Genomic DNA, 23744 nt, shown 5'->3' on the forward strand with positions numbered 1-23744 from the left:
TGAAAATGAAGTCAGTTGGAATGTTGGTGAATTGGTGATTTCCTTTTGCAGAACCTCAATGTAAAATTTACGTCAAACTATAATGATATTATTAGCAGCTTTATCAGCCGGGACAAAAAACAAATTCCTTGGCTAGTTCTTTAAGTTTATGTTTGATACGAGAAATAGGATTTTTATGGTTGTTGTTAAGAGTAAAATATTCTTTAAAATGTTGTATACGTATATCAACTATCTACATTACTAAATTAAAAAAAGAGTCCAAAGATTTTTTGTCAGCTTTTTCCCGTTTTATCCATTTCAAACAGTAAGCACGAAGTGAGTCGTGGATGATATTACGACACTCATTCCAATTATTAATTGACGGGGGACGATATTTAGGTCCTTTACTGAGGAATGATTTTAACTCTCGGTCGCGAACGATGTTAAGGTCTCCTGTTATAACATGGGAAATGGGGCCATAAGTGTATTCGGAATATAGTATATAGCTTAAAATCATCAACACTTAGAAAACAGAAAATTTTCAAATAAAGTCAATCCAATTATAATTGTGTGAGACATTTACCAGATGCTCTTATCTATCAACAGGTGAAAATTAGTCATGTTAGTGTAATCAAACTTTATATATATAATTAACCATTTCTGTTCAAAGAGAAATAACTCATCCACATTAAAAATACCTCTTTTGGATATTAAAAGGGCAATAAGTCAACAAGGAGAAAAGCTAAAATCGTGAAAATTGAACTTGACCTTCATTTAGTCACAGGTAACAACATATCTAAATTTGAAAAAAAATTGTCCAAGCGTTTTCATGTCACCTCCGCCCGCCCGCCCGCCGTACATCCCCAAATCAATAACCAATATTTCCTTCGAAAATCCGGTTAAAAATTAAAGAAAATTTACTTTTAAAAAATTTTGAATACAAAACAAAAATTAACAAAAGGAGTCCACCCCACAAGCGCCTGTAGATTTTGTCTGATAAAAAAGAGTTGTGCCTTTGACAAAACAATATACAAAATAATAACTCAGCTAGAGTGTTCATTTATCAAACTAACTATATCATTGTAACCTTTTTTAGAAGCAATAATCACAGGTGACTGACCATCCTTGTTGCATTTATTATAATCTGCTCCTATCTCTAACAACATCCTTACTGTTTCTGTATGTCCATATCTACAAGCCCACATTACAGGTGACCAATCATTACGGTTACATTTATTATAATCTGCTCCTATGTTTGACAACATCCTTACTGTTTCTGTATGTCCATATCTACAAGCAATCATAACAGGGGTCACACCATCCTTGTTACATTTATTATAATCTGCTCCTATGTCTGACAACATCCTTACTATTTCTGTTTGTCCAAATTTCCAACAAACATAACAGGTGACCAACCATCATTGTCACATTTTTTATGATCTGCTCCTATATCTAACAACATTCCTACTATTTCTGTATTTCCAATTTCTGTATTCCCATAACTACAAGCACTCATTACAGGTGACACACCATTCTTGTTACATTTATTATAATCTACTCCTGAATCTAACAACATTTTTACTACTTCTGTATGTCCGTTTTTACAAGCTCTCATTAAAGGTGACCAACCATTATTGTTACATTGATTTAAATCTGCTCCTATATCTAACAACATCCTTACTATTTCTGTATGTCCCTTACTACAAGCAACCATTACCATTGTACCAGGTGACAAACCATAGCTATTACATTTATTATTATCTGCTCCTTTGTTGAACAACATCCTTACTATTTCTGTATGTCCATATGTACAAGCACACATTACTGGTGACAAACCTTTATTGGCACATTTATTATAATCTGCTCCTAAGTCTAAAAACATCCTTACTATTTCTGTATGTCCATATCTACATGCATACATTAGAGGTGACCAACCATCATTGTCACATTTATTATAATCTGCTCCTATGTCTAACAACATCCTTACTATTTCTATATTTCCACTACTGCAGGCACTTTTTATAGATGACCAACCTTTATTGTCACATTTATTATAATCTGCTCCTACATCTAACAACATTCTTACTATTTCTGTATGTCCCTCACTACAAGCACTCATTAGAGGTGATAAACCACGACGGTCAAATTTGTTATAATCTGCTCCTTTGTCTAACAACATCCTTACTATTTCTATATTTCCATATCTACACGCAGGCATTACAGGTGACCAACCTTTATTATAATCTAATCCCTTGTCTAACATCATCCTTACTATTTCTGTTTGTCCATATCTAGAAGCAAACTGTATAGGTGACCAACCTTTATTACAATCAACTCCTTTGTCTACCAACATCCTTACTATTTCTGTATGTCCATATCGACAAGCCCACATCACAGGTGACCAACCATTACTGTTACATTTATCATAATTGGCTCCTATGTCTAACAACATCCTAACTATTTCTTTATGTCCCTTACTACAAGCCCACATCACAGGTGACCAATCAGTACTGTTACATTTATTATAATCTGCTCCCATGTCTAACAACATTCTGACTATTCCTGTATGTCCATTTTTACAAGCACACATTATAGGTGACCAACCATCACTACTACACTGATTAACATCAACACCATGACTTAAGCACCAGTTGGTGATAGGAATATCACCTAAAAAACAAACCATCATCAGTACAGTAAACTCGTATTGATTTACATCACTGGTGTGTGCTAATCGTATCTGATATGATATGTCCAGATTATTCAAAAGACTGATAAATTGCTTTCTAAACTGTGGCTTTGTCATATTCATGTTACAAAATACTTCATGGACTTTACCCTTTGACCAGTCATCAATCATTCTTTGTATGTACATTTCATGATACTTAGGAGGCAAAATTGTTATAAACTGATTCATATTGTCTTCTCTTTCTAACAAAAATCTTTCATTGATTAAACTACTATGTGCATTCTTCATCAAGCAGTGGATTATTTTCCGTGCAAAGTAGTACACTAGAAAGTCAAATATTTTATCATGAATAGTTTTGTATATGTTTTGTTCTTTTTTCAGGAATGTATGTATAAGTGTGTTCAGTTCATCCTGTAAAGTAAGCCTTGATGTCCCTCTGTCCAGTCCACATGATTCACATGTATTCTCAATAATGGTTCTGGTTTCTTCCATCACCTCCTCTGTTAGCGTTTCTTCCTTTAAATTGTTGTTAAACATGACACATAAAGCCAAAGCACAGTATTTACTACAAAATTCTTTTTTCTGTAGCTTGTCAATCTCTGCTTCATAAACAGAAAATGGTCTCTGGAAAAATTCTTTTATATCTAGTGCAGGATTTTCATGATACAAATTACATAAAAGTGGAAAGCAATCATACAAATCACAAGACTCGGCAATCTCAGGAGCTTTTGTTTTCAGATATAACTCAGCTATTGATTGTTTTTCTGCTTTTGACAAGCAGATGCTATCTGATAAAAGGTTACATACACATGATTTGAAAACTGATAAAGATTCGAATTTGTCATCCTGATACACTTGTAATCGACATGCTACAATTATTTTAGAAAGTTTATTTAAAAGGATCTTTTTTATTTGCTTCATGACTGGTTCCCATACTTTCATGTCAGTCTGGTTAAAAGAATAGTTTCCACATAAATCATCAAAAACAAACAACATTTTCTGGTTTGGATTGTAAAACTTGACAATATCACTTGGATCTGTAACAAGAAGTACATCGTACCCTTCTTTTGCCATTTGTAAAGCCACATGTCGGAGTGTGGCCGTCTTACCCACACCAGAACTAGCAGTAATAGTTACACAACTGTTCTCTTTTATACATTCCAGTACATGTTCGGCAGCTCTGGTTGTTATAAACCTCTTGTCATTGTCCTGCCATTCCACAATGATCTGATTGATTTGTACTGAAATATAAATAACAACATACATATTATGGAATTTATTCAGATCATTTTGTGCTTGATACAATTGGTTATGGTTGTGATTCAGGGCTGGATATTGAATTTGTTAACGAATAAGTTTACTTATTTACAATAATTTCACTGAAATTTGACAACCAAGTTTAACACAAATATATAGTTAATATATTATGAAAATAAAATATCTTTTTTAAACTTAACCAGTTGTACGTGTCTTATTGTAGTCATTGACATCTAAAAGCATTTTTACTGTTATGTTGTATATTTTTATCTGAATGAATAAACCAAATCTCATACAATGTTTTATAAATGATTTCATTGCCCTTTGCAAAGGAATCTATCATGTTTATTTAAAGTTAAAGAACTATTAACCAGCAAGCTCACAAGCCCCAACATAAAGAATAAGAGATTATTACGGACGGCTTTCTTACTATTTTCAGTTTACTATAAGGTATGATTCCTTTAATTTATGATTTCAGAGACTTATAATGTTTAAAATTAAGTTGTTTTTATAATATAAACAAAAAAGAACATCTATTAGGGAACAACACTTCTCCAATAAATGGTCCCCAGTTTCAGAATTTTCTGATTATCGAACACTGAGGTTTTGATGAGTGGACATCTTCAATCAACCGCTTCGATGGTTTAGTGCGCTTCCTGAGTGTGGAAAGACGAGGGTAAGATCTCCAACCAGGTCAAATCAAAGACTACAAAATTGATATTTGCTGAATCTACATCAAGCACGCGGTATTTAGGAATACAAACAAAGATTGGTCGGTTGGAGCAATGAGCCAGGGTTGGGATAAATGTTTCCTGCAGACTCTTCCTTCGTGAACTAGCACATTAAAAATCCGTCTACGTGTCTCAGTCTAGTAAAAGTAGGGTCCATATCACATTTACATGTTCTCGTCCTAATATGCATTTTATTTTGCACTGAACATTGAAACACCAAACCATCATCATCATAACAAAACATATCAAATTTGAAGAGGATCTTATTAACTGAAGCATTGTAAAGCACGAAAATCACTGAAAAGTCAGTTTTTGTCTTAACTTAGTTATATTGGTGACTTGCAATTGTATCATTAAGTGGAAGAAGGGAATAAAATAAAAGGCTTTAAACAGTGCACTTTTTTTTTAATCTTATATTTTGCAAATGCGCAAAATCTTTTATCTCAGTTTCAGATAAGTTCATGGACTCAAAAAGTGTCAGAACTAGTTTGGATAATTTAACTGGTTTGGTATTTCTACTGACTTTCTTGTTATTATGTCATTTAGTGTATTACATATACATTATAAATTATAACATTTCCCTCTTTTGAGTATTGTTACTGACGTCATGGATGTGGGGAACTATAGTCTACACCGAGTCGTTGTGCTTAACCTTTTTACCCAATCTTTTCCTTGTGGGACTCAATGACCGAAGAATATTCAGCATTTAATTAATATTGTCATCATCTTACAATAATTTGAAACATAACATGTTGATGATCCAACGGTAAAAAGAAGTAACCAGTTTAACAGTATTCAATGGGTAGGACAATTATAAAAGGTGTCAAAAAGATCTAATTTCAGAAAGGTTGGAAAGGAGTTCATAGGTTGGATAAGGCCTTAATATAATGAATATGGCCCCTAGTTCTAGCTTAAATTTAATATATTGACCAATATCACAATGAAACAAATCTTAAACAATGCCATTAGATAGGTAATTTGTATTCTTGTTGAAAATTTAAGTATATATATATATGAGCGTTCTTTTCAAAACATCACAAATAGCACAAATTTTGATTTCAATTAAAAACTTAATGAAAACAGGTAAATTTCCATTATATTAGTTGTAGAAGTTGAAACATGTAGTGCATGCGTCGACAAAATAGATCTTAAATATTATGTTGATTGACATATCTGATTTGAATATTTAGTTTGTCGAAGCCTTTGCTCTATATGTTTACTAGGCCTAAAAATATTTCAAATCTAGATAATTTGGCCAATTTTCACCAAAATCTCTATTTCTTGTCTGTTTCAGGTGTAAATATGAATGCATAAGGTAGCAACACACAGTTAGGTAAATAACAAAGAAAATTGACACTCGTAATTGTTAACCACCTTCTTCCTTCCCTATCTCCTATTGATTTGATTTCAGATAGTTAAAATATAATCTCTTTTTGGTGTAACCATGGCTAGAATCTGTATTGTTTAACATATGCATTTCACCTCATTTTTCCATTAAATTGATTTGAAAAGTTCGAGCATAATACATTTGTTGGAAAACACTACAATAATGTCTGGACTTATGGCCGGTACGGATGTGAAAATACTGAGTGTCAAACAGTAAATGGCCTATACAGCATGCAAAAAGCAATCTTCATGTACATCATGTTCATATGAACCCACCTTGAAGGCTATACTATTCTTCAGCTATCTAAAAATTTATTTTATTGTACAATAACTTCCATATTTGAAAAATTCACCGGGGGCCAAAATGTGGAACCAAATTCCTAACTGTATATCGCTACCTAAGAAAAACTTGACAAATATAGATCTATTTCACTTTCTTACATGTCTTTTTGTCAACTTGAACGAATTTTTATCTTGAAAAATGGACTTTATATACAGGGCCAAATATTGCCATAACCGAACTGACGACTCTTTTTATCATGTCATTCTAAAAATACTTCAATAATTTAAATAAATTTACAGTCAATCCTTTTTTATTTCTTCCTCTTTTTATGCAACCTATTTACTTTCACAGATGTATAGTTATCAAGTATCACACATGTACTGCCCATTTCACACAAAATTGCTCTACACAACAGCAAAAAGGTAAAAAGGGTCTTTCCAAAAAAAAGGTTGTATCCTGGTGATAACAAAGTTTTGGTCAGACAAACTGATCGCAAGGTACCATCTAGTTGCTTGAGATACAATTATATATAAATATTTATTGACTGACAAATATTAACCTCGAATATTCCAAGGAACTGTATCTTTCTGAGAAGTTTTTAACTTATTCATTTGTACTGTCATATCTTCATTGATTTTCATCAAGCTCTCGAAAGATTTTTTCAGTTCCATTATTTCACCATTTGAACGCTTGATATCCAGCATTATTTCCTGATTAGTCTGATCCAGTATTTTTGTCTTCAAGTTATCACACTCCTGCTTCATTGGCTGTCCACCTAATCTGCTGATAGCCTGGAAATGTACAGATAACAAACATCACAAAGGTGAATGTAACTAACTCATTTTCTCCCTTCAACAACTGTATTTCTCTTCATAAAATTACTAAAATTCAAATTATATTTAGGTCTGGTGTGGATAGACGAAATTGATGTTAACTTCAGGTAAGTTTGACTGAGCAATGGCATACTTCAGCTGCTATCTATAACAAAAAAGATAACATAATCCTTGAAAAATATCATGTTTAACTGTTTTCATTAATAACAAAACCCCATGTTAATTAAGTAGGTTATTCAACTTTATGAGATAGCAACATCAAAACAAAAAATATACAATAAATCTTGAGTAAGGCAATTATAACAAGTAAGATTGCATATTGCTTTAGTGAACATCAAACGATTCTATACTAATTACATTAGTAATATTGACCCATGCTGTGGTGAACATCACATCATTCTATATTACTTGCATCAGCAATATTGCCTCATGCTTTTGTGAACATGGTATCATTCTAGATAACTTTCACCAGTAATATTGCCTCTTGCTTTGTTGTACATCGTATAATTCTATATTACTCACCAGCAAAATTGCCCCATGCTGTGGTTAACATCCATTGCCCCCTGCTGTGGTGAACATCATATCATTCTACATTACTTACACCAGTAGTATTACCCCATACTGTGGTGAACATCATATCATTCTACATTACTTATACCAGTAGTATTACCCCATACTGTGGTGAACATCACATCATTCTTTATTACTTACACTAGTAAGTTTGCCCCATGCTGTGGTGAACATCATATCATTCTATATTACTTATATCAGTAATATTGCCTCTTGCTTTGGTGAACATGGTATAATTCTAGTTCTAATATGACGTTCTTCAAACGCTTTGAGTACACACCCACGGCAAAATTCGAATATATTCATATGTCAGCTGATAGGCAACGTCATGATTTGTTTCGGCTGTTCCAATCCTACTCCCATGTCGTATACTTTTTATGAATGATTTACCTCACGTCAGATGGTGTAAATGACGCCATGGAATGATGACGTAAGAATGTGAGGATTTTACGGGAAAATGCACGAATGAGAAATTGAAAGTCGTCAAAACATGAAAACAAAAATAATTGATGGTAAGAATTTGTATAGTGTCCATATCTTCTTAAATGAAAGTAAGATAGTCAATTAAATTCATCCAAATCTGTCTTAGTATGTAAACGTATATCGTTTATGAATGTCACTTATTAAATTTTCTGCGTCGTTTACGTCAATACTAATAGTGTGTTCAATTACGGGAACAGCAAACATTTCCCTTCACATGAATTATTTCTTAAATTACTTACATCAGTTATATAGCCACATGATTTGGTGAACATCAATCATTCTATATTACTTACACCAGTAGTACTGCCCCATGCTTTGGCGTACATGATATTATTCTACATTACTTACACCAGTAATATTGCACAATGCTTCGGCGTACATGATATTATTATATATTACTTACGCCAGTCATATTGTCCCATTTTCTGAACTACATGGTATTTTATTTAATTTTACTTACACCCGTTATATCGTCCCATGCTGTGTTGAACTCAGTATTATCTATTTTTCCATCATCAAGGTGAGCCAGGATATTTCTGTAATATTTTATTCTGGCTAAATCTGAGGTTGGTGTAGCTTCATTAGCAGTAGGCAGTTTGTCATATCCACTATGAGGAGGGTTCAAACTGGTCAGGTTTCTAAGTAACGTTATCATAAGAGTTACATCAAATGTTTTAGAATCCGGAACATCTAAAATAAAATACAAAAATCATCATATAATTATGAAGAGTGAAGGCTATCATAACGAAGATATTATACATTGTAATAAGACTCTATGTTGACCTCTATGTTGTATGTTATTTGTGTGATTGGGTTGCTGTCTCATTGGAATATAATTAACAGCATCTCTTTTTATTCATCTGCACTAAATAATGATACAATCTCTATTCACAATGATGGAGTGTTGGTATAAGACATTTCACGGGAGCGCCGATTGGAAATCATACATCTCCTCATCATTCCGCCTAAAAGAGGGATGCACATTGTTTGTCCGTTTGTCACTCCGTCACAAGTGTAGTTTCTGGGTAATATAATTTTTTTAATACACTAACAACATTTTGTATTTTCAAATACAAAATTTACCTAAAATACATAAACCCTGAGGCCAGTCCACAGCGGCTGACAGACCGGTCCCAATTTTTGTTACATTTCCCATTTGCCAGGGCAATTACAAATTAGTGAAAATACTACTCCTTGCATAATTATGATAATACATTCTACATAAAAACCTGCATCTATTTTCAGTTAACATACTACACACCTTGAACCTTTTGGGTTTTGAAATGAAATTATGTGTTGATAAATTGATAAATTATCAAATCAAAGCATTGTCCGTGATGTGATCCAAACATTTGTGTTTGGCGAGTGGGAAATTTTTTCTGATCTAATTATGATATACTTTCTTTATACCAACTCCACAAGAGAGCAGATGCTAAGAGACAATCTAAAATCATAACCTCAATAAAAATAAACAACATAATGAGTAGATTGTAGAATGTCGTTCTAAGTATTATTTCACTAAGAGAAATACTAGAGTAATTTTCCTTTTTAAAACCACCCCTTTCAACTCATGAAATTTGAGAGAAAAAAATTCAGTTATGTAAGATACTTTAATTCTGACAATCAAAGTAATGGAAAGATTGGTAGAGTTGTGTGTATAATTCATATTTTCATATAGTTGATGTGTTTCCCTCGGTTTTGGTTTCAGTGAAATCGATTTATGACTATTGAACAGCGGTACACTACTGTTGCTGTATTCAGGTATTGTGCTCGATTTTCATATGATGAAAAAATAATCTTTTGATCAGTTTAATTGAGGTCTAGAGCTGGAATTCCAGTTACTGCTAGTAGTCCTTTGTTAATTTTTGTTGATCATTGTCATTTTGATAGTTTCTTCTGTTAATTATTCTAATATCGGACTCGGACTTCTTTTAGACTGAGTTTTATTGTGCGTATTGCTGTGTGTTTGTTGATTCCACATCGGCTAGATGTAAAAAGAAAATGTTGAGAAATCACAAAACATGTTTGACCCCGCCGCATTTTTGCGCCTGTCCCAAGTAAGGAACCTCTGGCCTTTGTAAGTCTTGTGTGTTGTTTTAATTTTGGTTCATTTATATGTTTTTGAGTTTAGTGTGGCGTCCATTTTGCTGACCAGTTTGCATTATTGTTTAGGGGCAGCTGAAGCCCGCCTCCGGGTGCGGGATTTTCGCTGCGCTGAAGACCCATTGGTGGCCTTGTGCTGTTTGCTGCTCTTTGGTAGGGTTGTTGTCTCTTTGACCCATTCCTCGTTTCCATTCTCAATTCTATGGTGTTTACAAAAAACTTGGTATATACATACATATCACTATTGCATAAGTTTAGAAAGATAACCTTTCTTCTTTTTTCAGCTGATAAAACCAGCTTGTTCCTCTTAATTTTCATATAAATAAATATAGTTGCTTTTGGGAGTATTGCTATGCTCAAACATAGGTATGACATTTTTATCTCTCATCTTATGATCTTTTAGATTTTTGAAAAAAAAAATTCTCAATAGTGATGCAAATTTTTTCGATATTTCAATTTTAGAAACATGTAGGAGCAATGATTTTTCACTTTTTTTTTAATATTTTTTAATTAAATGATTGTGATAAGGATGGACAGAAGAATCTTCAAAGGAAGTTAGGTATATTTTTTTTATGTAAAAGTTTAACTTGATAATTTTCAGAAAGATGCATTGAAAATGCACTTTTTCAACAACAACAAAATATAAAGTAATTTTTATTTAAATTGGTGTTCATTTTTTTCATTTGGAAACAAACATTTCCTGTATTCAGATAAACATATACAAATATCTTATACTGTTAAAAAATCAATTTAAAGATTTAAAGGTGAATAAACAAATACATTTTATTGCATAAAATGCTCAGGTTAAAGTTATGCAATTCTGTTTATTGTTTCAAGCTTAAATTATTAACTAATATCAGATGATCATGACACTGATTTCATAAGTAAAATAGACCCAGCGACGGCTGCTTGCATTTACTTTAACATTTTGTCTTTTCTTTGAAAAAGAAATGCATTGTATTAATCAATAATCATTCATCTTTGATTCATAATTTATGGAATGCTTTTATGTAATGTAGATCAAAGATAATTATTGGTATACTACTGGGGTCAAGAACTGTGTATACAGTTGTGTATTAAGTTGTATAATAAAGTGTCGATTCAATTATATAATACAAGATATATTTACTGTGGTTAATTACGATTATCATTTAAGTGGGGAAAATTCCAATTAAAACTCACACCTTTGTAAATCATGACAATTGTCAATAAAACTGGTATTGTATCAGTATTCTTACTTTACTTACGAATGAATTGACCTTATTGGACCACCAGGAAATTTAGGGAACAGGAGGTGTCACTAAGACTTAGTCTCTCTATACTTCCTATGAAATATGGGAAACTTTAGGTTCAACTGAAGCTGGAATTTAACATGCTTGTCTAAATATGTTCACTAACTAGGAAATCTTGGGAAAACAAGGTTCCACTTTGGCTAACATAAAGCATGTCTCTCTTATCTTACAAGGAAATCTAGGAAACAGGAAGTGTTCGAATGAGACTGACATATACTATGTACATGTATATTTATACATACAAGGAAATCTAGGGAACATAGGATGTACTGCGACTTCACATAAAACATCTATATATATGCTTACCAGGAAGTCTAGGGAACAAGATGTTCTACAGTAACTGACATATAGCTTGTCCCTCTGAACTTTCCAGGAAATCTCCAGAACAGGAGGTTCAACGACGACTAAAACATAACATTTCTCTCTTTACTTACCTGGTGACCTGGGGGTCAGGAGTTTCCACTGTGCTTGATTTATTACCCTCTTCTTTTGAAGATTTCGCAGTTTGTTATACTCTTTCTTCAGTGAGGTATCTAAGCATGCAGGAGCAAATTCACGATCAAACAAAGCTCTTGCTGCACGAGGAGATATTCCTGTCAGTAGCAAGCTCATCCTGACATAGTTTTCTTCTTCTTGTGAAAGTCTACATGCCATGATGTTAGGTTGTACTAGTTCAGTTTCTAGTTTTCTATTGTATATATTGATTAGATTGTTGTTTGCATATATAATTTTAATGTCCAGCTACAATTATCTCATGTTGTCGTAGTTGATGGCAATAGTTTTGATGCTAACATTAACTAAGACTGTTGAAATCAAATGCATTTTCATAGTGAATACAGAGATAATGAAATATTGGTCATGATCCTATGTTTCATTTTCAACATGTTGATAGTACTATGTCCTATTTTGAATATACTCAATGTACTATACACAGACTGTTAATTCTAATGACAAGAAATTGTGATTTTATGGCAGCAAACACTGTAAAAAAAATGTGAGAATTCATTTAGAAATGGCAATCTTAATTACATAATAAAATAGCTAGTAAGCACAGTATTGGAAAGATTATAAAGTTCTTGATATAAAACATGCTGAAGAAAAGATATACTTAAATTGAGTAAAAGTGACATATATCTCAAATTAAAGTCTTTATTATCAAAATAAGCTGTGTGAGATCATATAAAAATAAAATGTTCCGCTAGGTGCAGCTGGATACGACCGCAGAGGTCGAACCCTGAACATTTGGGGCAAGTATGGGCACGACATTCAAGCTTGATACAGCCCTGAATTATGATTGTGATTAAATATTTGACACATCATAGGTTTCTGTCACAGAACGAATGTGGTCAAAGAACTGAAAAATTTGAAATTGGATTTTACCTATTATGGTCTAATATCCAAAATCTAAATACACGGTTAGATTCAGCATATCCAAGTACACCAAGACTTTAATTTATTCATTTATTTATGCACCATAATATCTTAGTATAGCAAGAATTTTATTTATTTATTTATAAACACGGGCACTAGACTCTCAATTCCCTTTTCGCGTTGTCCTAGTGGCTCGGCCCCATGTGTTTAACCAACCAAACTACCAACCAACCAACCATTACATGCATGTTTCGGTCTTTTGTGTTTAATACGGGTCCAAGATCTTATTTGTTTCGTGTTTGCTTGTTTCAAGCGACCCTATCTCACGTGTGTAATAAGTCAATCAATCAATCAATCAATCAATCAATCAATCAATCAATCAATCAATCATGTTTCGGAGGGGAAAGACTGTTAACAATTGTTTTAAAACAATTGATTTATATTTATTTCTAAGTTTTATTGTGAATTTGACATTCCCGCCAAAATGTAACAGAACAAAGGAAAGCATGCAGAACAAAAAAAAGCAAGCTAGGGTGATCTGGTAGGGGTGATCCGGCTCAGATCAACCCTGGTAGAACAAAGGAGCTGGGATGTAAAAATATATTGTCGTATTGATAACTAATTTGTTAGTGTATTTTAGATCAGTTCCTGTACGTGTTACAAATCATCAATAAAGTTACAGTTATCACTCATGCATATCGTTATACAGGATAATAATAGCATACACTGGTTTACATCTATAAATAGCCAAAACAGCGTGTAAAGTGCGCACGTAGTGATTTAACTAATTTACGCTATATCAAGTTACACACTGTCGTGATTGTGCAGAGCTATTTGCAAATGTTACGTTCATGAAAACATGTAAATGGAGGAAGGATCGCGTATGATTATGTCTGTAGTAAACACAAATCAAAGATAAGTATATATATATTAACTGATAAAATTTAAATGCATAAACAAAATCCGAATGAAAAAATCTTCAAATGACTTATTTTAAATTAATTTTATCCCAGGTCTATAGGATAGTATAGAAAAGGCGTTGGTTGATGTAGACATGCGTCGAATTCCTTATCATGAAAACGTCCAGCAAAGTATAGTGAAGAGTGAAGTCAACTTTCAAAGAGGAAAATAATTTTTAAAAAATGATACTACTCATACAGGTAACTTTTTCGGGAAGGGAGGGGTATTTTACACTCATAATCGTCGGAACAGGTACGGCGGCTTTGTTTTCTTAGTTTCGTAAGGTGTTTTGAAAGCAGGAATATATATATACATATATACATGTAAAAAAAATTTAAAGCGTTGCAATATTTATTTGTGTATTCGAAGGAGATGTAGGGTATTATAAATAAGACAGCAACTACAAAAACTAAGCTAAACAAGGTCAACACTCTGGTTTCTTCAATGAATACATGTCGCTACAATATTTCAAGCTCTAAATTTTCAAAAAAATAGATAATTGTGGATAATTTTACAAAGATTTTCAAAAATATGCAATCAACACAAAATCTCTTAAATGGCAAAATTAGAATACAAAAATTTAGGAGACCTTAAGGAAATGAACAGAAACGAACTCTATACTAACATATGAGAAAATAATAATCACAGCTTCATGTACATGTTTGTATAATTGACAACAAATGGTATATAGTTGAAGTTTGATCGATGCATGTGATTGTGTTGGCGAATGTTTAAAACCATAGTTTTAGTTAATATTTTTTGTCATGGTTCAGAAAATAAGCGGGTCAGATATTTGTAACATGAAAATAAGAAAATGGGGTATGATTATCAATGAGGTAAATATCCACCAGAGACAAAATGACGTAGATGTTAGTATTTATACGTCAACCTACATCAATGAGAAAAACTCGTACCGCATTGCAAGCTATAAAAGGATCCGACATGATAAATGTAAAATAAAATCAAACGACAAAACCAACGGCACGTCATTATGTACAAAACAATTATAAAAAAAAAGCTAATATAAAACATAACAACAATTGAAACCCAGGCTCATGATTTTGGTACAGCCACACATCGAACTTGGCGGGGTTAACCATGTTTGCAGGAGCCCAACCAAACCCTAACCTGGAGCAGTGTTGTTAAAGCGCAACATACATCATTAAAGCGCTGTTCCTTTGCTCTTTGTGTTTTTGCTCTGCATGAGCCGATTTTGTGTCATGGGCGGATACCCTATCCTTTCTTTTATGTTACGTAAGAAATAATTGTAAAAACCAGTTGAAAAGTGGTTAACTCATTAAATTGATACAAAGTTAAAAAGAAAAAGTAACACCTATATATATATATATATATATATACATATACAAACACAGAAAGTAACGACCAAAGAGTCACACATGTATTCACTTTGCTTCATAACAAGCCAATTTGTTGACTTTTTTTTCAGAACAGACTTTAAATCGATTTACTCTTTAAACATTTTTTGCAGGAACTATGTACCCTTATACACTCCTAGGACCTGCTCAGGTAGGATATAGGGACACTTAGTTCTTTATTATAACGTTTGTGTTGGTTTATCGGGATAATTAATGAAAGATATTGATCACATTTTTCTCAGACACAATCAAACAAACAGACAGAAAACAAAAGACATGTATGCTGAAAAATATATTCATGAAAAAAGTTTACCGCAATCGGTACAGGCGAAAACGCAAGTGATTTAGAAATTAAGCTTTTTTCAGGGGTTAAAAATCACCACGCACAAAAAAGAAAATTGTAAAAGAGAGGCGAAACCCTTGAAATACTATATTGGCCTTTCTAATGTTCCCACTTTTTTTTACCCAATACAATTTATATGCAAACGTATATTCTGACTGGATGAAACTACAAATCAAAAAAAACATTTTTCAATATAATAAGCAATAAAACGGCAAGCTTTTTGGAAAAGCTATTACTTGTTTACACTAGAAATGTATGTCAGAGCAAACTAACAAGAACGCGAAAAGAATCAAAACAACTTGTAATATTTTAATGATGTGCAAGGGTAACATTGTGTATATAAAAAATAAATGGCTGTTTTACCGCATTCCATATCCACGAATATATGTGACTGCCGTACTTCCGGTTTTAACTAATGTTGCCCGAGTTGTTTCTTAAATGTGATGCTATCAAGATCGCTGTCCCCTGAAGGAAACTGGACTAAATGTGTGTGAGTAAGACTATATACAATTATAATACCTCAACCTATGGGCGTTGAATTTGTGTCTTCTATTATCGTGTACGTGCAGAAAGATGACAATAGGAGTGCGCAGACTCCACCATTAGCATCAGTTTTTCATGAGGCCCACTGGTGTCCTTTACGAATATTGGAGACGAATCGGAACAACTAATAAGTCCACTCGCACAAATTATAAAAGAAAATTCTGACTATTCAAACGATTTTTAAAATGCTATATTTCACAATAAAGTGTTCCTAAAATTTTGCTGAATTATCAAAACATTATAAAAAAATTTGTTTAATGTTAATTCAAATTTCTACTTATCTGTATCAAAACATCTCTTTTGCACCAAGACCCTGACAATTTAAAGAACAAAAATGTATTTTTTATGTCATAATTTTCTTATTTAAATTGATATGTGTTTATATACTGGCATGTTAACATATTCAAGCTAATAAATTCCTGTATGACAATACAGATGCATATTTTAAATAAACTTAAATCTATGTAAAATATTTGTGCTATACATATTTTAGAACATGAATTAATACCTTCTATAAATGAACAATATCTTTTGTGTAAACATGTACTAAATTCTACAAGTGATAATAAACAATATAAAATTGTCTGCTTATATTCTTTTTGGTATGATATATTCATTTTATTGTTTTGATTAATGATGCACTTTAATAATACATTTTTTGAAAACATAATTTCTTGGTTGAATAAATAGCACGTCTTATTTTCTATTTTCAGCTGCCTAACGACCTTGACACTGATATAGGCATGGCATGAATAAAAATAGTGATCGAATTTCGTGGAACCGAACTGCTTGTCGCTGAGTCTATAGACCATGACATAAGTGAATTTAATTTGAAAGAAACTGGATGTTTTATGTGAATAGTGAAAGATAATAATATCACCTGGAATATACTTTGCAATCGTCGAGATTATTCTATTTTTAGATTTGGAATGTACTTGAAACAAATTAGTCATCAACGGAAATTCCCTTTGTGTAGCTGATAAGCAAGACACAGTTATTGACAAATGGACATCTTTGATTAAACAATATAAAGAGAATGTCCTATGCGTATTCAAGCATTTGAACATGTAATGCTCTATAAATAGATTGTATGATATCAGAACTGTATGTCTGATGTAGATGACAATAAATAATAGATATGAATATACTGTTTTGGACTTGTATATAAATTTATATTTACATTTCTCAATTCTAATATCTTGAATTATATCAAATAAATAATCTGTATTGTACTTATTGTTATAATTATTACATGACTCAATGTGAGGTGATTGAAGTAAAAATTCATGATTTTTATAGTTTGTTCATATCTTGTTCTGTTACACAAGGGGGGGCGCCCGCAGATATGTTTAACTCCGCCACATTCTGTATGTGCATGTCCCAAGTCAGGAGCCTGTAATTCAGTGGTTGTCGCTTGTTGCTGTATATCATATTTGTTTTTCGTTCATTTCTTTTGTACATTAAAATGAGGCCGTTAGTTTTCTCGTTTGAATTATTTTACATTTGTCATTTCGGGGCCTTTAATAGCCGACTGGTGCGTTAGTTAACGGGTGCTTTGTGAATACGCTCCCTGTTCTTAATGACGATTTTTAAGAATACAATTATTCGTTGATAACAGTTTTAACCAGTATTTTATAATATTATACAATCTAAGATATATCAAAGGATATCTACCAAGCTCATGATACACATTCGTAGTACATTGTTTGACACCCGAAAGATTTTTGCATCACGACGGTCTTGAATTGTCTGTATAGACCGTCCGACTTGTCTTCATAGACGAATCCGTGTTTTCTTTTTTGTAAACGGTCATTTAGTATTCAAACAATCGAAACTGTCTTTAAATACTTTGTTCGACTTGACTTTATAGGCGGTCCGAGTTGACTTATTGACGACCCGAGTTGTCTTTTTTGTAGTCGGTCCGGTCCATTTTGTCTTTTGGCAGAGCCGTCTTGCAACCGTCCATTACCGGGTACCTAGTCCCGACTATGAATATATATAATAATTCATTCTCTAAAAACCAATACAATCAAAGGTACAGAGAATGACAAGCAAAAAAGAAAAACAAATATTTAATAGTGTAGTAAAGGTGAGTAATCATTGGTGTAGTATGAGATACTATGAGAACCCCTTACTAAGGATAAAGAAACAACACCACCTCTGTCCTGAAGAGACGTTTTCGGAAACAAGATAATTACCGGTTACACTTAGACTTACGATTACAATTGATGGAAAACAGTAAGTAAGTATGTGAGTAAATAGTTTATCATAGTGTCACAATCTAATATACATCATCATTCACAATATAAAAATCCTTAAAACCATATTAGATCCCTGCCTTTAAGACATATGAGACACTTTCATCCTTTTTAAAATATTCACCTCTCGATGTTCATACACAACCTGTATATCCTTGCTGGTGTTACCATTGGATAGGCGTACTTCCATTGGTATTGTATTATTCCTATCCTTTGCAATTCCTTTTTCCTATTTTCCGCCGAAAATCCTTCGTATTATTTTCTTTCTATGTACCAAAAAGTTCTTTTTGTTGGCGTTATTGATAATTTCGTTTTTTCCTTTCGAAGAAGTTTATCCAAATCATTTCTTGCTGTTACAAATTGCACTCGTAAACGTTTTTTCCTCGGTCCACATATCTTATATTTAATCCAGACTTTTACCTGTCTACATGCTTTGTTCCAATGTTCCTGAAGGTTTTCGTTCCAATATGGTTTGTATTTTGACTTTCTACTACTGTGGATTCATTAATATTCGTTGGATACTAATTTTCGTGAATTGAGTGGGAACAAGGGTAACACGAATTTAAATTTCTACGAACTACAAATTTTCTAAAGGAATATATGCAGATTCTACCAAAACCACGAAATTTAATATCCACGAAAATGCAAGTTTTCCTCAATCCACGAAAATTGGTACCCACGAAAATAAAAGAATTCACAGTAGTTATTTTATGCTGATCATCATGTGCACACTTTTGTCCTATTTTTGAGATAACTTTACTATTAAGTTTCCCTTCTTATTACTGCCTGTAGCACTAAATGATCTGGTATTTTACTGCACTCTTGTAGTTCAAAACTATCGATAATATTAGACATGGTTTTCACATCAAAGTCTATGTTCAAGTTTAGATTTTCGTGAGTTGTGAATATAAAGTCAACTACCGATTTACCACGTTTCGAGATGCACGTAAAGTCTTGTTTTCACTTTCTTCCGTTTATCCTCAATATGTGAGGACAATTATGGACCCTTTCAGGTCAAACATCTCAGCAACACAAGCTCATTGCTCTTTTTGGTTGTCGCCGACACCTCTTTGTAGCTGGTTTTATCGGTTTTGTCCCCTTTGTCAGTGCCTTCAGCTCCTCTACTGGTTCTGGTTCCTCGGCCTCTGTTCTGGTTCCTTGGTCGCTAAATCTGGTTTTTTTTACCGATAGCCACTGCGGGCTCGTCCACACTAAATGAAGTGGAATACTACAGTTTAGATGAGTTAGCTCGCTCAGCTTATGAACATTATCTCCTGTATATACGTCCACTGAAACAAAGAGTGTTTCCTCACTTAGTTCAGGTGTCTTATCCGGAACATAATCACTATCCAGTATAGGATAATTACCGGACTATCAAACGGTGTAGATAATAGACCCTCTTCTGTGGCCACCTAATGGATGAACATACGACCGCCTCTTCGCGGTGTAATGACACGGCTGGTATCTTAATGGCGGAACATACGACCGCCATTGAGCGGTGTAATGACACGGCCTGGTATCTTGCACCCGTCGGGTCTGGAATGGATGCTTCCCTTTTCACGTACTCAAAATAATTCCGTCACTGACCCCGTTAACCATTGAGATAAAAGGATCATCTTATGGACTCCGACACAGTAAAAGACCTGTCTCTCATTTCCTCTAGTGTAATTCTATTGCTAAACATCTCTGGCATTTGATCATCCAGATCATTTTGCCTTAAAAACATAGTTACCGATGATGGGACAATTAGGTTCCGGTTGCCCGACCCCATCTCTCCTTATATCAACTATAAGGTCCCGTCCGTCACTGTCACTGTAGTAGAACAATGATTTGGATGACACTTGAATCTGACATTCTAAAATATAGAAATAAAAATAGTTAGTTATACGTCAGACCACTTTCAAAAGTCTGAGTCCATACTCTCTAAATATGTTAAACACATTCTTTATGTTTATTAGTGTTTATCGAAAGATGGTTCCAAAACAAATATGTCATCCAGGGACGCAAGAACGGTTCTCCAAGTCAGCACCCTCAAAACATTAGTTCCTTGTATATTGCACAGCTAAACTCTCAAACAACCCATCTTTTATAACAAAGGCCGTAATTCTACGGTATTCTGGTTTAATCTTCGTCCAGGTGTGAATACCAGATGTGTCTTGCTATTTTCTCTGGACTAGTATAAGAATTGGAATGACGATGTCCAACAGCAGTGAGTTCCCAGGTGATTGATCAGTTTTGAAATCAGTTTTTGATTCTAAAGAGACATTAATGTGAACATGTTTGGATACGAATGTGTGAAGAAGAGTGCGGATAAAGCTGATCTGAAATTGTATCCCTTGTGTATGCACTGTGTAGCATCACCACCGGATAAAGGTACCCCCAAGCGGTGGAAAAAAAACAAATGTGAAGTCAGGTAAGGTCAAATTCTTCTTATTTTCCTTATATTCTACGTTTTGCTGACAGGTAAAGTTTTGTGATTCTGATTCCTAATAATGTAGCAACTACTTCGGTCTTAATTGGCTTGTTCTTTCTTCAAATCGTGATGATCGGACAGGGTAATATATGTTAAAAGAATCTTGTGACGAGGTCAAACATGTAAAAAACACATTTATCCCATATTTTTTCGCATAAAGGTGAATTTTACAAAAACATGTTTTCCTTCTGTTCGTGTACAAAGTAAAATCACAAAAATACTGAACTCCGAGGAAAATTCAATCGGAAAGTCCCTAATCACATGGCAAAATCAAATGACAAAACACATCAAACGAATGGACAACAACTGTCATATTCCTGACTTGGTACAGGCATTTTCAAATGTAGAAAATGGTGGATTGAACCTGGTTTTATAGCGCTAAACCTCTCACTTGTACGACAGTCTTATCAAATTCCGTTATATTTACAACGATGCGTGAACAAAACAGACATTATAAATAAAATAGTCAAAATATGGGTACAGCAGTCATCACTGTGTTACAATATCAAAACAAACAATTATTTACAAATGAACACTATATTTTGAAAACTTTCGGACTTTTCAGTTTAAAAACTGGAATCGTTACCGTAGTATAATTGCTAAATAAAATAACAAAAAATCGTAAAAAAAAATGTTGAAAATAGAAGTCAAGAGACAAGAGAAGATTTTTTATGGTTTGTCCGCATATAGGGAATCACCTTTCAGTTTGAATTTTCAAGTTAAATAGCTTTTATCTCACCTGCTTTCTTACGTTTTTGGCCAGATTCTTATAAACATATGATGATTTCATCCTTCCCATTTCGAAAATAGTCAAATTTTGAATATGTTTCCTTAAAATTAGACAACATCTCATATTTGTAAATATCCGCTTGAGAAGTTTTTAAAGGCATGTTAGTTTTAGATCCAAGACGAAAAAACACTGGATTATCCTCACATGTAATATAATTTATATTTTCAATCTACGACTAAGGGAAGTAATTTAATCAAAAGGGTCAAAGTTACGTGGTGCAAATCATATGAATAAAGTACCTAGGATTTTGCAATATGCTTCAGCTATTCATTTAACGTTTTCGTAGAACAAAGTAATATCATATTTAAGCTTGAACACCACTGTATTTCGAAATGAACGATTGTTTTCACAGACAAATTCGTGTAAATAAAGCGGATAAATTGTACGGCGAATCTTTTTTTTTACTGTACGAGGAATAGAATAGATACTTTTTGCTATCATTGTGTCTTTGCTTTGGAGTTACATATATTCGGTGGTGATGCTACACAGTGGTATGATAAATAACCAGCACTGCACACCATAAGAATTTTGGTATTCTTCCTAGTGCGCCCATGCAGGAGAAGGTGTCAGTATTCTAAAAATAAAATGATGCATCTACAGTTGATGCCATTGAAACAAACGGGACAAGAATGATATAGAAATAACAAATGAGGACAAAGAACGTATTGATTTATAAAAATAAGAAGATGTAGCATGATTGCCAATGAGACAACTCTTCACAAGAGACCAAATGACACAGAAATAGAACATTAATATAATGGAATATGTAGACAGCTCTCTCATCAGCTAAATACCCTAACTGTAAAATATAAAGGCATACAATACAGGCACAGGGAAACAATCTACTGCATCCACACAGCACGAGTAGCAAACCGTGCAGTAAACATAAAAATAAAATGATGTTGTATGATTGCAAATGAGACAACTCTTCACAAGAGACCACATGACACAAAATTACAGTAAAAGAAATAGAACATTAACATAATGGAATATGTAGATAGCTCTCTCACAAGCACACAACCCTAACTGTAAAATATAAGGGCATACACTGCAGGCACGGGGAGAGTCTAGCGTTGAATTTTACGGAGGTGATGGCAATGCTTGCGATTATGGTCACCTCACGGGGAAATATGACAGCGTCTACAAGGAATTAACTTAGTGTTTAACTTGATATTAGAGGAGGAGATTATGAGAGGAGGAAGGTATGATTTCATATCGGCTGGTTCAATTTCTCTCAATCACTGCGAACATTTAGTCGTACAGTATGACATTGTTTGTTATTCTTTTTCATGATTGTTTTGTACCTGGTTTTTTGTTTACTATCAAACCGTTTTTAGGTTCTAGTTTTTCCAAGTACTTATTCTTGTATAAATATGTTTATTGTTTTTTCTTTGATGAACTTTGTGTTAGTCCACTGATCGGGATTGAAATATAGACGGTTGAGAATCCAAAGAACTAATTTAAAGCAGATGCATATTCATATCGCAGTCGGCATCTTCGTTTTTCTTATTTTGAGAATGGGGTATTGATAGCAAATTGTTTCTGTTAAATTAATTCACAACTTGTACAGACTCATGAATATTTCACAAAGTGGACTATTTATAGCTTAATTGACGTATTGTGTAGACACCTGTCAATTCTTCAAGACCTTATGTTACCCTGCAGATGTCTTTTAGTTGTTCGGATAGTTGGGTTGCTAATTATGTTAATCTGGTATCTCCCCTTATTTATATTGTTCCAATTGTCATTTCTACTATTAGATTGTGATGTAACGACGCCAAAATATACAAATTTCAACGCCTATCTCCCTTGAAACTGTATCCAATTCTTTAAACATAAAACCCGTTTGCTTGGCGGAAAAGCAGCAACCATCCATTTTAAAGTCTGTTATTGTACCTTATTGTGGGTCCTTAAAAAGAATATAATTGTATCACACTCCATGTGACATGTTTTCTTATAGTAGTTAATATAATCCTGAACTGGGTTTATTGTTACCTTTGAAATTGATAGATCCTCCATTTTTT

The 23744-nt window shown here is 33.3% G+C and overlaps 1 protein-coding gene across 1 annotated transcript; it reads right to left on the reverse strand.

Annotated features, from left to right (window-relative positions):
* Positions 1-1175: 1175 nt before the first annotated feature.
* On the reverse strand, positions 1176-16342 carry LOC127736784 (uncharacterized). Its single transcript, XM_052247385.1, has 5 exons — positions 16176-16342; positions 12041-12587; positions 8672-8901; positions 6885-7116; positions 1176-3909 (listed from the first exon to the last, which is right to left on the reverse strand). The coding sequence occupies exons 2-5, from the start codon at positions 12258-12260 to the stop codon at positions 1349-1351; spliced, it is 3243 nt and encodes a 1080-aa protein (XP_052103345.1). The 5' UTR covers positions 12261-12587; positions 16176-16342; the 3' UTR covers positions 1176-1348.
* Between the last annotated feature and the right edge of the window lie 7402 nt (positions 16343-23744).

This window comes from Mytilus californianus, unplaced genomic scaffold (genome assembly GCF_021869535.1).
Source record: "Mytilus californianus isolate M0D057914Y unplaced genomic scaffold, xbMytCali1.0.p SCAF_1, whole genome shotgun sequence".
Classification (NCBI taxonomy): domain Eukaryota; kingdom Metazoa; phylum Mollusca; class Bivalvia; order Mytilida; family Mytilidae; genus Mytilus; species Mytilus californianus.